This window comes from Phodopus roborovskii, unplaced genomic scaffold, assembly GCF_943737965.1.
Source record: "Phodopus roborovskii unplaced genomic scaffold, PHOROB, whole genome shotgun sequence".
Classification (NCBI taxonomy): Eukaryota; Metazoa; Chordata; class Mammalia; order Rodentia; family Cricetidae; genus Phodopus; species Phodopus roborovskii.
The window spans coordinates 18,826,929-18,844,226 of NW_026126469.1; the positions used below are offsets into that span (position 1 = coordinate 18,826,929).

At 47.0% G+C, this 17,298-nt stretch overlaps 1 protein-coding gene across 3 annotated transcripts in view; it reads left to right on the plus strand.

The window, feature by feature from the left end:
- The window catches only part of Heg1 (heart development protein with EGF like domains 1), a 74,663-nt gene that overhangs the window by 8,549 nt on the left and 48,816 nt on the right, over nucleotides 1-17,298 (plus strand). The window contains exons 2-3 of one of the 3 annotated variants that reach the window (XM_051191382.1): nucleotides 12,725-13,012; nucleotides 15,389-15,688. The exons of 1 other annotated variant lie outside the window; for it this stretch is intronic. In XM_051191382.1, the coding sequence (XP_051047339.1) occupies nucleotides 12,725-13,012; nucleotides 15,389-15,688 (588 nt within the window). The remainder of the gene's footprint in view (nucleotides 1-12,724; nucleotides 13,013-15,388; nucleotides 15,689-17,298) is intronic. One more of the 3 variants, XM_051191383.1, reaches the window with a different exon arrangement.

Here is a 17,298-nt window from a genome sequence, read left to right on the forward strand (position 1 = left end):
GAGGTGGTGGGGTGGCTGTGGTGAGCTTGCATGTTTCTTCTCTGTGTTTCTGGTAAGTTAGGAGGTAAAGGCCAAGAAGGAAGATGGATAGAGACTAGGCTCTCCCAGGCATCTGGCCACCTCCATTCTTGGAGGCATCCAGGTTTCAGGAAGGAGTAAGCACAAAGGAGAGAAATGCTGGGTTGTCACCTGGAGGGGTGACCCTTGAGCAAGGGTGACTGGTCATTGTCCCTTAACCAGTGTTGAAAGCCACCGTTTTCTCTCCCTGGGAGGTGACAGAGTAGCTTCCAATGGGCAGTGGGTTTCATTCTTACAGCCTCTGGGACCACCATGACATTTATTGTTGCCATGGGGCAAGACTTTTGTGGAAATCATGCCTTGCCAGTGTGTGGCCCCGCTGTCTTGACTGACACAGACCCCAGTTGGGGTTCAAGCCCTGTCACTTCCATTTGCCCGCTGGGTATCTGTTGGGTTTCTGTCACTGGGGGTCTAAACCAAACTAGGGAGACAGGTCTATTTCATTTTACAGTCAATGGTCCATCACTGAGGGAAGTCAGGGCAGAACCTGGAGGCAGGAACTGAAGCAGAGGCTGTGGCGGGATGCTGCTCACTGGCTTGCTCCCCTGGGCTTGCTCAGCCTGCTTTCCTATAGAACCTAGGATCACCAGCGCATGGGTGGCACTGCCCACAGTAAGCTAGACTGCCACACCCACCAGACTTGCCCATAGCCAACTAGTCTGATAGAGGCCGGGTTTTTTTTGTTTTTGTTTGTTTGTTTATTTGTTTGGCTTTTTTGTTGTTGTTTTGCAATTTCTTTCTCTAAGATATGTTTAGGTTTATGCCAGGCTGATTAAATAAATAAATAAATAAGTAAAAACAGCACAGTCACTGTGTTAACACCCTGCCATGGACACACCTGTCTTCAGGGTGCTTTATTGGACAGGGTAGCAGTTCTAAAAGCAAGGAGCTCATGGCTGCATTCTAGAGACCTCTGCTACCTGGCCTTCCTCCCTGCCGGAGCCCTGCTGTCCTTATCCATCCTTAGCTTTAAATGGAGCAAAAGAGCCAGACTGAAAGTCAGAAGAGCTCAATGTGGCCACCCTTGCCTGTGATCATTTAGACTCCATGACCCCATGCTAAGCGCCTGTGAGAGGACGAAAGTAATGGAAGGCGCGACTTCAAAGTGATAAGGGCAGCTTTGCACGTCTGTGCAGTGAGCATTCTCCTCAGGTCAAAACCTCTGGGGGTCCTTTTTAAGAAGGCTTGGTTTAATTATGTGTGTATGTGCACGTCTGTGTGGGCATGTGCATGCATTAAACATCAGCAGACTTGAGAAAGCAGTTTGAGTAAGAACATCGGGATTGGAGGAGCATTGTCCCAGTGGGACCTCTTTGAAGAGTGCACACTTTCATAGGTGAGGTCTGTGGTTTGGTGGGAATTATTTATAGTATAGTCTGGCCTTGTGGTTATGGAGGACTGCTGTCTGGTAGAGTTATGGCAAAGGGATGTTGATGCCAATGATGGCTCAGCTCTGATGTGGGCCAGAGAACTTTTGGTCTTAGTTTCTTCTACTTGTAGCTATGTGGCAGGGGGATGCTTCCTAGAGTTGGGGGATTTTGTTAAAAAAAAAAATGGGGCTATTGATGCCTCCCCTTGCTTCTTAACAATTGTGACTGTGAAGGGACCCGTAAACATAGTAAGTGATTTTAGTCATAATACAGTGCAGTAAGACCTCGGGCATAGCAATTGTACTGGACCTGTCCCCAATCTGTAACCCAGAGAGAATAGGACCAGTCTTGTTGATTTCATGGTTGTAGGCATGATATAAAGCCACATGGATGTGCTTTATAAACATGTACATGCTATGTTTATTACTAATGCTCTACGTTGGCCTGCTAGTCTTCTTGAAGGTAGGATGGAGAGCATTTTGGAGAGGAAGAGTAGAAAAGCATGGCATTTATAGTTATCATCAGTGGCTTTTTTCAACCCTCTGTCTCTTTGTCCTTTGACTTGTCTCTGGCTGGGCTAATGTGACCAGTCTTCCCATCCCTTCTCTCCCTCTAAGAGAAACACTCTTCACAGCTCCCTCAGTCTTAGGTTTCCAGCTCAGCCCAGGGGTTGCTTGTACAGTACCTCCTGTGAGCTAGCCTCTCAGAAGAGACACAGGAATGTGGCCAGACAGTAAGAATTGATCAAGTAGACCAAAAAAAAAAAAAAAAAAAAAAAAAAAAAAAAGTTGCATGCTGCAGAAGGCAAACCTGGAGTCCTAAGGGAGAGTTTCCTTTCTGAACATGGCTGGTGTTGTCTCTTGAGGGGTCCGAGGACAGGGAGAGCTGGTTAGTTTCTACACTGGTTCTAAGAAACAACTAGGTTTTGCTAGACGACTGGAGGAAAGGAAATAGGACATGCTGGGTGGGGGGGGAAGATTCTACAGGCCTACAGTCCTATAGGACAGAGGTATGGCAGGAAGCCAGCTTGGCCTCACCTGCCTCTTCTGGAGTGGATGATTCCTGGAGGTTCTTTGCTCCTCTCAGCAGCTCAGCCCAGTTCCTTGTGCTGTCGGTCAGATGGTCATGTGTAGCAGTTACAGATGCAGCATGGTAACCCTTCTCTGCTCTCCTTTCGCGCTTGATGGCCCTTCCTCTCCCGTCCACACTACACCTCCCTTATTTCTGCTCTTGACTCTTCTCATCTGCCAACTCTTCCTCCCTCTTTGCTGGCATTCTCCCTTCCTTCCAAGTCCCAGCAGAGCCCCAAGGCTCCTCTCAGCCGTGGGCTACGTAGGGCAGCAAGAGGTAGCATCCTCCTTTGTGCTATAAAACCTGTCTGGATCCCTGTCCTTGGTAAGCTGTCCTTGGAGCCCACTTAGGGGAAGACTGTTGCTTTTAGAAAGGAATGAACACCTTTTAAAGAAACTTCTTAGTAAGCAATGCATCATGGCATATGCATTTAATCCCAGCACTAGGCAGGTAGGTAAAAGCAGAAGGATCGCTGTGAGTTCAAGGCCAGCCTGGTCTACATAGTGAGTTCCAGGAACAGACAGGGCTTCGTAGAAAAACCTTGTCTAAAAAGAAAAAGCTTCTTGGCAACCCTTTTTCTCTCTTGTAACTCTTGTAACTCACAGGATCCCCACAGTGATACCCACCCAGGGAGATCCGCTGACCCTGCTCCCCTCCTCCTGCCTCGGCCCTGTGCCCTCCAGAATCTGCCACATTCACTTTCCAACAGGAGTAAACAAATTATATTTCTATGATTCCCTTGAGGCCAGGTCCATTTTACAGAAGTCTAGGAATAAATTAGCTGCAGAACTTATAACAGTTCCCCACAGGGCTGTGTAAATGTTTGAAGCTCAAGTCCCAGGTCCTGCTCACACCCTCAGGCCCAGGCGGTCTCTTCCTGCCCCTTCTCAGCCTGCTCTCCCCCTTCCTCCTCGGAACCAGGATGTTTTTCCTTGCCTCTTTATTGTTTCACTAACCTGGCAGGTCTCCTTTGGTGGAGCTCTGCCACAGCTTCCTCTCTGGGTGTGAGCGAGCACTGAGCATTCAGGAGCTGCAGGAGCTGGAGGCCTGTGCCTGCCCTGTGCCCTCCTCCGCTCTGGGCCAGGCATGGCATGGCCTGCCAGTGTCAGCTTCCTTCCAGAGGTCCCCCTCAGCTGAGGAGCCTCCTCTGCAACCTTCTTACTTGTTTTTCAAAGGATGAGAGAGGCCAAGAAAAAACAGGCTGCAAAGTTAGGTACACCCACTCCCCCACCAAAAACAAAACAAAAAAAAAAAAAAAAAAAAAAAAAAACCAAGGTAGACTCCCATTGCAGAAAGCATCGTGTATATTTATTCAACTGAGTGGGAATCTTCTGCCCCTTGACCCTGAGACTCCCCCCCACCAAGGAAATAAATAAATAAATATTTAAAACGCTCAGTGAGTTACTTTTAAAACAGAGAGCCTGAGGTAGCATCAAGGTTTGCTAGTTTTTCCTTCTGCCTGGGTGGGCTGCATCCCTCCATAGTGGTGCTTATGGCCCACTATGTTTCTGGGAGGCTGACCCCAGCCTTAGGACTCTGGGCTAGCCCTTGTTGTTGCCTAGCTGAGCTCAGACCTGCTGCCTCTTCCTGACAGGAAAGGAAGCTTCAGTGAACAGCTGACAAAAGCTGTCTCTCCTGGGCAGAGGGAGGTGTGCCTTGTCAACTTGACACTTCAGTCACTAGAGCCTGGCCCAAGGGACTCTTTTTTTTTTTTTTTTTTTTTTTTTTTTTATGTCATCCTCAGACCTTACATCCAAAGGCTTTGTATGGTTTTTCTAAGGGCTCCTCCTTTTAGGATAAGAACAAGGAAGGAAGCGAAAGTCCCCTAGAGCCCTGGACTGTCCGCATTGCCGGCCCAGTCTTTTGTTCACACAAACTCATTTGGCTCCTAAACGTCCTCCACCCAAAATCATTACATCCGCAACAGCAGTTCAAAACACAGCCTGGAGTGGCTGAGCAGGGCAGGGACCATCTTTCTGGGGAGATTGAGCTACCTTCCCCTGCCATACACCCCAGGTTCCTGCCTGCCCCTGGAATATCCCACCCCTGGCCATCCGGTCTGAAATACCCCTTATTTGGAGGGTTCCTGGGAGGGTGAAGGCTGTGACCCCCATTCTGAGGGAGAGCCCAGCAGCTCTGGGTGGAAGGAAGACTTTCCAGCCCCAGTTTTGCCTCTCAGACTCCCAGGGCACGGGCTTGGCTGCTCTGGGCAGCTCCTCACACCCCAGAGGGACCAGCTGGTTTATTGACACAGCTCAGCCCCTGAGGCAACATCTCTATTTGAGTCACCCTTGCAGCCCTCATTGTCTTGCCTATGGCTAGTGCTCAGTAAAAATATATGTTCTGGTTTTTAATGTGGCTAAAAATACCTAACATAAAGGTTGCCATTTTTACTGTTTCTAAGTGCCATTCAATGATCACAATGTTATAGCAACGATCACAGTCATCGCCAGAAACTTTTTATCCCAAATAAAAACTCTTAAGTAATAACTCCCTGACCTCAAGTCCCCAGTAACCTCTGGTCCACTTTATTCCAAGGACTTCAAGAGTGGGCTCATGCCCTTTGTCCTTTTGTTGTGTCTGGCTTGACTCACATTTCCAGGGCCGCTTCCTATTGGTAGCGGTATACTCTCCCGTTGCCTGCATACCCCACATCTTGTTAACCAGCCATCCACTGGTTGCTTTCACCATCCGTCTGCCGGGAATGCTGATGCCATGAAAGTGTGTGAAAGGTTTCGCTCCAGGCTCTGCTGTCAGTCCTGTGAGCTACATACCCAGATGAGGGGTTGCTGGATCATATGGGACCTCTACATTTACGTTTCGGGGGACTGCCACACTGTTCCCATGGTGCCTGAACCAGTTCTGAATTCTAGGCTTCATACATCCTCACAGGCCCTCGTCTGTCTGCCTCCCTTCCTTCCTTCCTTCCACACTCCTTCTCTCTCTCCCTCCCTTCCTTATTTTAAATAGTAGCCATCCTCATGGGTATGATAGTACATTATTTGAACTCACTGGCTAGATAGTAGGTTTGTAGCTGTAAGTCTCTCTCCTGAGCCTCTGTCCTGTCATCCAAGGCTAAGACTTAATTAGTTATTATGATCCCTAAAGGACCTGGTCACCTTTGGAGAGGAATGGGAGGAGTCGATGACAACCCAGCCACCATTGGCCAGCAGGAATTGTGCAAAGCCTTGGTGTAGCAAGTGATTGGCCACAGGCTGTGAATTAGTTCAGGAGGAGCTAGCTGGATTTCTCTGCGATTCACTGAGAAAGGTATCAGGCGAAAGAGCTGGTTTGGTCTCTGCTCTGCCACCTTTTTCTGAGTTAATCTGGCTGGTGACTTCCGTACTGTACCTCGGTTTCCTCTTCCATCAAAGAGGGAAGAATTGCCCTTATGCCTGCCTACTCAGACTGCTGGAATCTAAAAGGATAATTTAGGGCCCTTAGATTCTTCTGTAAAAAGTGCGTTGTGGGTAGGGAAATGTGTGGGATTCATAATTGGCTCTCTCAGGATAGAATCATAACTTTATTCTTGTGGGAAGTGTCTGTGAGCTGTGTTCTCCTCTTCAGTCTGTGGCAGTCCACACACTAAAGGAACCAAAGGAAGGGAAAAAGAAAGCCCCCCCCACACACACACTTTTCTCTCTTCCCTATGTGAGCAATAGAATTTTAGGAAAACCATTAAAATTACAAAGAACTCATAAGCATGAGACCCCATTGCTGGAATCTATACTAATTAGGGGCAAAGTGTCAAACCCACAGCTCAAAGGGGGGCTTTTCGAGTTCAGGATCTGGGGAAAGCTCCAGACTCCAGGATGGGGAGTTCTGTGGCTAGGGATGAGGGTGGTATTGCTGCAGACGCTCTTGGGCCTCAGCCCTGGCCATGTGACCTTTACCAGTAGGTAACTGAATGGCCTTTCTGTGGGACCGGTGCCAGTGGCCACTGGCGTCCCTTTAGCATACACCACCTTCCTCTTCATCGGCCTGTTTTTAATTTCATCCTGTCTTTCTCTTGTGTCCGTGTCCCTGTCACTGGCTCTGCTCCTCCCGGCAGATTGAAATCCATCAGACCCTGGTCCTCAATTACACCCTCATATCCTATCATACGTCCTTCTTCCTCGTCAACAGTCCTAGACATTAACCAGATGTTGCCGTTGGAAGTCCCCAACAGCACCCCAACTTCATGTCTTAGGAAAGCAGACTTTTCTTGTTCCCCTGAAGCTCGGTCTCCGTGGCCACTCCACTCTCTTTATTGCCATTCTAGCAGCATAGACATCATCTCTGCTGGAAGCTGATTTGGACATCCTCTTGCTCAGTATTCCAGAGAATAATGTCAGCTGTCGGAGTCTGGTTTCAAAGCCCATGCACCAGGCAGCATTTCACTCCTCTTAGGGAGAAGCAAGGTCGGCTGAGTTGAGCCTGGTTTGAAGGCTAGGGGGATTTTGTTTTTGTTTTGTTTTTGCTTTTTCTTTTAGCTCTACCAGCCTGTGACCTGAAGCCTTATGGAATAAGCTGGTGGGACATGAGAGCTTAGGTTCAGATCATATCTGCAGCTAACGGACCAATCACTTCATCTTTTGCTTCCTGCTTGCCCCATGTGCCAACAAGGATGATAACAACTACCTGCCAGGCTGTCCCCATCCTTATATGAGGCGATGAAAGTGAAAATATCTAACACACAACAGTGTTGGACTGAAGCTAGTGAAATTGGAATTGGAGAGATGGGGAAATAAAGGGCTCATTCTTCAGCTCTGGTCCCCAAACACAAGCTGGTACCAGACTATGCTTGACATTTTGGCTTTCTGTGAGGCTGGATGGTGAGGGTAGGGGTGAGACCTCCAGGAGGAAGTGACACAGCTCTATCATTGCTCAGGAACAACACCAGCTGAACGTGTGTGTGTGCGCGCACACACACACACAAACACACGCGCGCGCACACACACACACGTTCATTCACTGGGATGGGGGATGGGAGGTGGGGGTGGGGGTGTGAATAGGAAGAGTCAATGCTGAAGCAGTTGCTAATTAGGAAATCCGATTCCAGGCTGTGCCAGTGTCCCTCGTGAATGCTGGTTCCTAAACAGATGTTTTAGAACATTAAGATGCTACAGAAGTGGGAGTTGTCAACTTGAAGGGAAAATATCCAAGCAAAGCAGTATAACTCTCTTGTTAATTTTAACTCCATTCATGGGCCGGGGGAAATTCTGGCCTGACACAGGTGGCTGAGCACAGAAGGGATAGAATCTTTGTTCAAGGATGGCTGAGTCCAGACATGCCAGCCTTGGTGCTTGGTGTGACTCAGAAGTCATGGGCCTGAAGGGGGGTTGGATGATTGTCTCTGACACAAGAAATCTGAGCCAGCAAGGCGAATGGGACAGCTTTGGCCAAGCTTCCTGGAGGCTTCCTCTGACCCTAAAGTGGGAAAAAGCTAGAACCCAAGACACAAAGAGACTCTAACTGACTTCCTACAAATCTAGGCAGGACACCTATTAAAGGTGGAGAGCAGACACGGCCAGCAGGTCTCAGGCCACTGTGCAGCAATGCTCACCCAGGGTGTGTCTTGTCTCTGGATGCCTTGGAGAGATGTTCACTGGCCTCATCTCTTTGCCTGGGCCACTTGTTATGTCCACAGGTGGCTCCGACAGAGACTGGGCATCCGGGGACTGAGCATCCCCAAATCAAGTAATCTCATGAGACCTTTGGCCATGGAGTCACAAACCACTCACATGCTTTTATTTTTATTAAGCCTACGTATAGTTTAATGATTAAATGGATTTCACAAAGCTGGAGCAGAACTTCTGATCTCTTTTACCCCTTCTAGTTGATCCCGTTTATAATTTTTGTCCGTATCTATCTGTATTATTTTGGTTTTGAATGATGCCCACTAATTTCTCTCTATGTAAATTTTATGTCCACCAGGCTGGACACAACACAGTCTAACTGCTTAGGGTTAGCTTTAGGTACGGTCAGTGGAGTTACCCTTCTGCACCAATGACTGATCATGCCCAGCATGCTCTTGTTAGCTGGGATTTGTTCTACCTTAGCAATCCCATTAATTAAAAAAAAAAAAAAAAAGACATTTTTAAAAAATTCAGTTTCTTAAGATGTACACCCACCTTTACCTTGTATGTTGGTTCTCCTTGAATCTGGTGTCTAGGATTGCTTTCTTGTTTGAAATCAAACCCTATAATTTCTTTTAGTGGAGGTGTTAGGTCTCGAACCTAAGACAAAAGCTGAGATGCCTGTTAGTAGATTGCAGATGAAAGCTGAAGCTGGCTGGCCGCCAGGTTCTCCCACCATCCCTCAGTTCCTATCTCTTATAGGCTATGGCAGGCGCACACCCCGCCTCTACCTGAACTCTTCAGCCCAGCTGCCCTTCCCTCTATAATCCAGTCATTTTGGTCACCCGTTTTGGGGGGCATTTTACCTCTTGGTCAGTCTCTTGGCTGAGGCCACCCCTCTTGGCCTCCTGGTGAGCAGCTCCTGTCTTGCTTCCCCCCCCTCCTCACATGATGGAGCTCAGGGAGGCTGTGTTCACTATGGACTCTCCCAGATGTCTCTGCCGGTCCTCTCCTTTATATCTATAATAAAGCCTCAACTCTTAGGAGCAGTCATGTCCTCCTTTTTATTTCTTTCATTCAGGAGGGAGATCAGTTAACTCACTTTTGAGTGAAAGTCATTTCACCTGATTATTTTGCCACGTATGCAATTCCGATTGTTTTCTCTCAGCACATTGCAAAAGCTGGTCTGCTGTCTTTTTGTTGGTTTCCTTTGTTGTGGTGGGTTTGTTTTTTTTTTTTTTTTTTTTTTTATTATTTCTTCTGGTAGATAATGTTCTGAGTTTTTTTGTTTTTGTTTTTTTCTGGGTGCGTTTTAGTTAAAAGCTTCTGTGGATTTTTGCTGGTTTACTATGATAGCAATATATATCAACTAACTCACACACACACATGCACATACACAGAGAGAGAGGGAGAGACAGAAAGAGAGAGAGAGAGATACTCTAGAATTTTGTTACAATTCCTTAGCTTGAAGATTTATGCTTTCCATTGGTTCTGGAAAATTCTCAGCCGTTATCTTTGTGAATATTGACCTTTGACCTTTCCTTTTCTTCTTCTAGAACTCTAATTAGGGATTGGAGACATGGCTCATACATTAAGAGAGATTGCTGATCTTTCAGGGGACCTAAGTTTGGTCCCCAGTACCTATGATAAGCGACTCATAGCTACCTGTAACTCTAGCTCCAGGGTATACTATGCACGCCCACCCCCACACAAATGAAAAATAATTTAAAAATAAAACTCCAGTTAGATATGTGTTCGGGTTCTTCTTCATTTAATTTATTTTTGGATTTTTTTGAGATAGGGTTTCTCTGTGTAACCTTGGCTATCCTGGAACTCGAATTATAGTCCAGGCTGGCCTTGAACTCACAGAGCTCTGCCTGCCTTTGCCTCCCAAGTACTTCTATTAAAGGTGTGTGCCACCACTGCCCAGCTTTGGCTTTTTTTTTTCTAATTTGCTCAATTTTTGTCTATAATTAATTTCTGTCTTTTTACCTGATTCTTAACATTCTCTTATCTTTTTTTTTTTTTTTTAAATTTAATTAGCTGTGTGCCCATGTGTCTCTGCAGGAGTATGTTTAGTCGTACATATCTTCTTCGATGATTCTAGTATTTGAAATCTTATTTGACTTGCTGACGTTTGTTCATGAATGGCTTGCTTATTCTGGTATGTTTGAGGTTTTCTTGTCTTACTGCTATGTCTTACTAATAAGTGTTTTTGTTAATAAATGACAGAAATTGATCTGAAAGTATGTTCGTGCTGAGAGTGTTTGCATAGTTTTGCCAGGACCCTCAAGGCACTGGGAGGGTCGCTCCTCAGCTCCCCATTGTTCACGGGTACATGGAGGGGGGCTGCATACCTCTTTAAATCACTTTTTAAAAACAGTCTTTTTTAGTGTCTCCACAAGACCACTCTTGAGGTTTGGATCATGTAGGGGTTGGAAGTCGTGCTGCACACCCTCGGAAGGTTGGCTTTGGGCTTATAGACTTTGGATTGTGATTGCTTTTAGCTTTCATCTTAAACCAAGCTTGAAGGGCCAGGTTTCCTGGCTGTCCCTCTGTGGGTTAGTCTCTATTTGGCTTTTGTCCAGGGTCTAGTCCTTCTGATTCCAAGGCTGCACTGTGGTTTCCCTTTAGACCCCTGGTGAGTTTGCACTGTCTACCTCCTGCAGCCCTGTGGCCAGCAGAAGGTTAAGGTTACAGATGTTGAAGAAGTGTCACCGTTAGTCTTTACACACTTTTCTCTGCTCTTGGTCTGATTTCCTTATTTACCAGCTTGGAAGTACATTTAGGAATTTATGTATGTATGTATGTATGTATGTATGTATGTATATGTATATGTATATATCAGCATTTTTAGCTGTTGATCATGGCAGGATTATTGAGGACACTGCAGGGGACTATTGTCAGCCTTGTGGTTTTATTTATAGCGTCTATTTTTCCATTCTTACATCTTTCTTTAGTCTGCTTTCAGGGAGATAGCATGATTCAGTGTGAGCAGTGTTCTGTCTGCCTGTGGCCACTCTTTTCCTACAGTGGAACTCCTTCAGCTGCTTAGAGTCTGGGATTTCCACGCCTATCCTCCCAAGAAGGGGCTATGACTACCTTCTCTGAGGCCAGCCACACTTTCCAGTGACTGGGCCTCTGCCTTTTTTTTTTTTTTTTTTTTAGGTTCTGATGGAGCTAAATTTATTATCTTCCTTTTGTTCCTGTCCTCCTAGCCTTTGGGGCATCCTTCTGTCTTTCTGCAACTCCTTTTTTCTCATTTCCTTTGAGACTAATTTTTGTTACTGTGTCCAATTAATCAAGAGGGTCGAGAAAGCACCTTTATGCCTCGGTCCCTTCGCCTTTTCTGGGGGAAGCCTCTGTAGCAGAGCAAGAATAAGACAAGCATACCCTGTGGGCCACTGCCATTCATAACCTTAGGGACTGTCTGCCTACCTCTGGCAACACCCTCCCGCAGCCAACTTGTATCTTACTATGGGCCTTGCCTGGCAGGCTGGGTCCCCAAAGGAGCCCATGTGCCCTCTCCTGCAGGAGGCCTCTGTTAATTATCACCTCCAGGAAAGAGAATCAGGTCATGAACAGTAATTCTCAAGGAATTGGCAGAGGAAATAACTAACTCCATTAGAAAATTCTCAGAATCTCATAGGACAATTTGTGTAATCGCCCTACCCACCTGAAAAAGCTGAGCAATTGGCCATTTTTCCAGGAGACATGGGTTTGATTCCCAGCACCCACATAGCAGCTCACAACCATCTGTAACTCAGGTCCCAGGGGATCCTATGCTTCTTCTGGCCTCCAAGGGTACAGACACGAAAGTGACATACAGACACACGTGCAGGCAAAACCCACACACATGAAGAAGGGGGCAATAAAATATTAACTGGACTTAACTGTTTGTTTACTACAAAAGTGTAATTACTATCTTGATACTTCTTATATCAAGGTCATATTGAAATGATATTTTCAATATGTTGAATAAAATAAAATATTTCACATATGTGTTTTAAAGTGGCTACCAAAGTTAATTTTACAAATTGTGGCTTTATCTCACTTAATTCTGTGGGCAGTACTAATCTAAAAGATAACTTGTTCTTTTTGCTTGTTTGGTATATTTAGATACAAATGATAGTTCTGCCTGCCTGCGGGCTCTGCTTATCAGATGGTTTGACATTTTTGCCTTGGCTTATAAAGATAGAAATGACTTCATTTACTTCCCACTGAGAATTTTCCATGCTTCCCCAGGCTCCAGTCCTGAGCACAAAGAGAAATATTCTCAAATCAGGAAAATAAAAATAGGGGGTTATAAAGATTTAAATTTTCAATTAATACGTGTGCACATGTGTGTGGATGTGTAATACATGTGTGTGCAGGTGCCCTCAGAGGCCAGAAGAGGGCGTCAGAGTCCCTGAAGTGAGAGAGCTAGGATTTGTGAGCCCCTCATTGTGGATGCTGGGGTGGACTCCAGTACTCTGCACAAGAGCATCGAGTGTTCTTAACTGTGGAGCCACCTCCCCCCCCCCCAAATGGAGCTTTTAAGAAGCTGGCAACAACCTCCAAAGTTCCATTTGGGGTGCTAAAACTTCCTTCGTGTGTACTTTTCAGAGACCATTGAGTCCTCACTGGTGCATTCGCTTGCCATTGCAGCCACTGCGAGGAGCCATTGGACAGAAAGTAACAACACCGAACCCCATATAGGAAACACCCCCTTTTATCCGAGTCAAGAGGACGATTCAGGTTCCAGAAAGGGGACGGCAGCGCAGACTGGCAGAGTGAGCCACAGCTCTTCGGGAGCCCCAGAAAGCCCCTCCTTCCTACCTGAGTCAAGTGCTGAGGGGAGGGGCAAGTCTTCCAGCAGACCTGGCATCACTGCTCTGCAGGCTGGATGCTCGCCTGAGGTCACCATGGCCCTGGCCGCCCACGGCAGCTCCTTGTGTGAGTGTGTGTCATGATGCTCATTTATATACACCCTATCCTAGAAAACAAACCTTCTGCCCCCTTCCCACCCCACCCCCACATTCACAGCAGCGGTGTCCATTTAGAGGTTCTGCATGGGGTGGACCAGGCAAGTCCCGCCCCCCCCCAGAGCCATGCTTGTAAAGTCAGACCAGGGAGGGTGCTGATTTGCTCAGCATCCCGATGTGTCCTTTGATATCTGTGCTCCCTGGCAGTCTAAATTCATGCCACCTCCCTGCTCCCTCGCTCCTGTCATGCAGTCATGCATCCCAAGGGCTGGGAAGGATGGCGAGGCTTTGTTTGTGTCGATGGAATTTGACTGGTTCTTGCTGCCCCGTCTGCACAGTTGGTAACTTAGTATTTCCAGCAAAAGGCTTCAAAAAGAGGCAGCAATTCTGTAAGTACAGCTCAACCTGAGGACGAAGACAAAGCAAAGTAGTGCTAATTAGGCACACACCTACATAGCAACAAGCCTGCTCTCTCTAGCCTTCCAGCAGCCCTCGGAGGCCACGTTGTTCTCTATTTAAGGTTTTGGAAACTGAAGCTCGGAGACTAATTAACCCAGTATGTGGAGAGCAGGCAACAGGTTCCCAAGTGAGGAGAGCTGAAGTCTGTGTTGAGTGAGTGGGCATGACAGCTCGGGAATGGGGTGCCCAGTGTGAGTGAAGAGAAAAGGGAGAGAGAAACATGTGGCTTCCTGTGGGGTATCAGTGCCCGAGTCCTCCCTGGGAGAGTTACAGAGCAGTGGGCAGGACGGCTAGCTCTATGGAGAGCGTAGGAACAATGATGGAATACTTTGCAAGCCAGGCAGTTTCTACTTGGTGTGGTGGGAAGACTCACTGAAGGGTTTTGCACAACAGAGTGATAGTGTTAAGACAGAGTGAGAGAGGATCCATCTGGCAGCCAGCCTAAGAGATGTCTAATATGGGAGCAAAGGGGACCCGAAGTGAGCTGGACCATTCAGATGGACAGCCAGGAGGCAGGTGAAGGTGCTGAGGAATCAGTCAGCAAAGAGTTAACACAGGAGGGGCTGGGACCAACCCAAATGGGCACAAGCCCTGGATTCAGTCCCTGGCACCATATAAACCACACCAGCGTTCAGAAGGTGGAGGCAGGAGGATCAGAAGTTCAAGCTCAGCCACTAAAATGACTTCTCTACCAGACCCAACTTACAGCACCCACATTGGGTGGCTCACAGCCACCAGTACTCTGGCTCCAAGGGATTCAGTGTTCTTCTGGCTACCATAGGCGTGCATGTGTGCACGTGCACACACATACACCTAAAAATATATCTTTAAAAAAATTGTTAAAAGTCATCCTTAAGTATGAGAACCCACCTCAAAAATTAAAATCAAAAAAGTGAATTCAAGGCCAGCCAGCCTAGTCTACATGGTGAGACCCTATCTCCAAAAAAAAAAAAAAAAAAAAAAAAAAATCCATATCAACAGAAGGAAGGTTAGTGAGGACCTCACAGTAGAGGCGGAAGCCATTGAAGATGACTTCCTGGTTTCATACCCTTGTGACAGGTCTGACTAGAGGCACTCAGTTCTGTCTATGAATGAGGTTGCAGAGCTCAATACCCCTGCACATGATACTCTCTGGTTTGGGAATTCTGCATACATTGAATTCTGGGCCATTCTGGGGCCCTTTGCAGAATGTCAGGATAAGTCTTCATAGTCCAACATTGATCTCTAATTCTAGACCAGCTAAGGCTTAGCACTGGCGTGCTTCGTTGCTGATAGTTCCTCCCCTAAGGAGGTATTATGATAAAGCTCCAAGGGAACTTTGCCGATGCCATGGCAGGCGAGGGTGACTGAGGCGGAGGGACAGGCAGACGGAGCTTAAGTGAGAAGTTTTATTAGAAAGGGGGAGAGGGGGTAAAAGAAAAGAGGTAAAGAGACACAGAGAGAGGACAGAAGAGAAGAGGGAGACAGGAAAAGTCCTGTCTACCCAAAGGCAATCACGGGGAAGAGAGTGGCAAAGACAGTGGGAAGAGAGCTGGAAAAGAGAGCGTAAGTGGGCGGAGTCTTTCTTTTAAAGGGTCCTTTGCACCTGCATGCAGACAACACAATCATGGAACCCTGGGCTGACCGTGGCACTGCCTGAGTGCATTCTACCAGGTGACAGGGGCAGGCCAGCATAATGCCTGAATCCTTACAGGAGGGCCATTGGTGGGGTAAAAAGGTCTTTGGCTGCTGATTTCTTTTGCAGTTCATTTTTCCTAGAATGAATTACTCTTCCTGCCTTCTCCTCACATCTGTGTATATCATGGAGGCTGAAGTTGGACCCAATAGAGATAATGAGGCATTTGGAAGTCCACTGGTGGGATTTTAATTGTTGTTGTCTGGCTTTCAGCCTTGGAGAGCCTTTCCCAGTCACCCAGCAGTTCCAGGTCAGAAGGAAGAATCAGCTCTTCTCAAATACAGAGTGGAATATTTCCGGGCTTGCTGGAGAGGGTGAGGGAGCACCCAGGAGAAGGGACTGTGCACACGCAAGTGGCTGGCACTTGGGTCTCCAGCCAAGCCTCCCTTCCTGCTTTGGAACTTGGGGAGTCAACCATGCTCTCCCCGAAGAGAAGTTCATCAGGCCAGGAGCACTCCAGGCAACAATTCTCTTGGACCCAGAGCCGACCACCTCCCTCAGACCATTCCTCATGTGAGTACTCCTGTCCCCAGGCCATCCCTCCAATTCCAAAATAATCCCAAAATGATTAGCTGGTTAAGAATGTGTCAGGCTAAGAGGGGAAGCAAAGGAAGATTTAAAATCCATTCCTCCCATGCCACGTGCTTTGGGTGGAAGTGCATCTGTGTAGTTTATCTTAATATTGAGGTTCATGCTCAAAACACGTTTTAACTGTATATGAAGGAAAATGTCAGCCAGTCTGGTGGCTCCTGTGTTCCCCTCCTCCTGTCTCCCCCTTCTCTTTTCCTCCCCTCCTCTGTACACACATGCAACAAAGATTAAGTGTGACTAATGCGTGCTTACAGGAGAGCATGTGCCAGGGCACTTGAATGAAATGCCAGCCAGACACCGTTATACCTTTTGATTAGCAGCTTGAGTTTTGTTTGTTTATTTTTGCAAAGGCAATTTCTTTAATGGCAGAGAAAATAGGTTCGTAATATTTTCCTGGCATTGTTTCGAATGAAATAGCCTGCACAGTTCAAGTGTTTGCATGGCGTTGGTTAGGCACTGTGGCTGTGGAGAGCTGCCCTGGCCATTCTGCCATGCTGTTTCGTACACACTAGCCTCAACTAAGCGATTCTGCTCCACAAGTGTTTCTTCATTGTAGACCTCTATGCCACCCATTTGTCGTTGCAGTTCATCCTCTTGAGGACTCTTCTAGAACAATGTTCAGTAGCTAAGAACTGAGGGCGTGTGCCCAGATTCCCCCAGGAGGCTCATCTGGGCCCTCTGCAGGCTGTTCAGGTTGTTTTTAGCCTTGGGCTATGGCAAGCATGACAGAGTGGCAGGATTTGCACTTTCAAATCCTTTTAAGTCAGAGGAGTTTTTGTTTTGTTTTGTTTTTATTTTTTAAAATAAATATAGCATTTAATTATTCTTTGAGAATTTCATGCATGCATACAGTATATTTCTATCATGTTTGCCCCCTCCTATAACCACCATCCAGCTCTCCAGGCTCCTCAGATCACCACTATTTCATAACCATGCCTATCTTCCCTCCCTCCCTTCCTCCCTCTTTCCTTCCTTCCTTCCATCCATCCATCCATCCATCTGTCCATCCATCCATCCATCCCTTCTTCCCTATGGATCAAGGCTTGCTGTCCATAAATGCATGGGTGTGTGCCCATTCATTGGAGCACAGTCAACCCACAACAGACCATACATCCCTCTTAAAGAAAACTGACCCTCCTCCCCAAGCAACCATCAGCTATCAATAGCCCAATACTCAGACCAAGAAGGTTAGTGATACCCCTCACAGGGTGTGCACATAGGTGACCAGCTAAGGGCATCCAGGCAAGGAATCAGATGATCTGAAAGGTGGCAGCGTTTGGTGGCCCATACACACTCATCTTGTCATCTGGACCCTCCTTTACTGCCACCTAGCTACACATGCATGTGGTGCTGGTTGGGTTTCTGTGAACCTGACACAAACTAGTGTTATCTGGGAAGAGGGAACCTCAACTGAGAAAATGCCTCCATCATATTGGCCTGTAGGCAAATCTGTAGGGCATTTTTTTAAAAAATGATTGATGTAGAAGGGACCAACCCATTGCTGATGGTGCCATCCCTGGACTGGTGGTCCT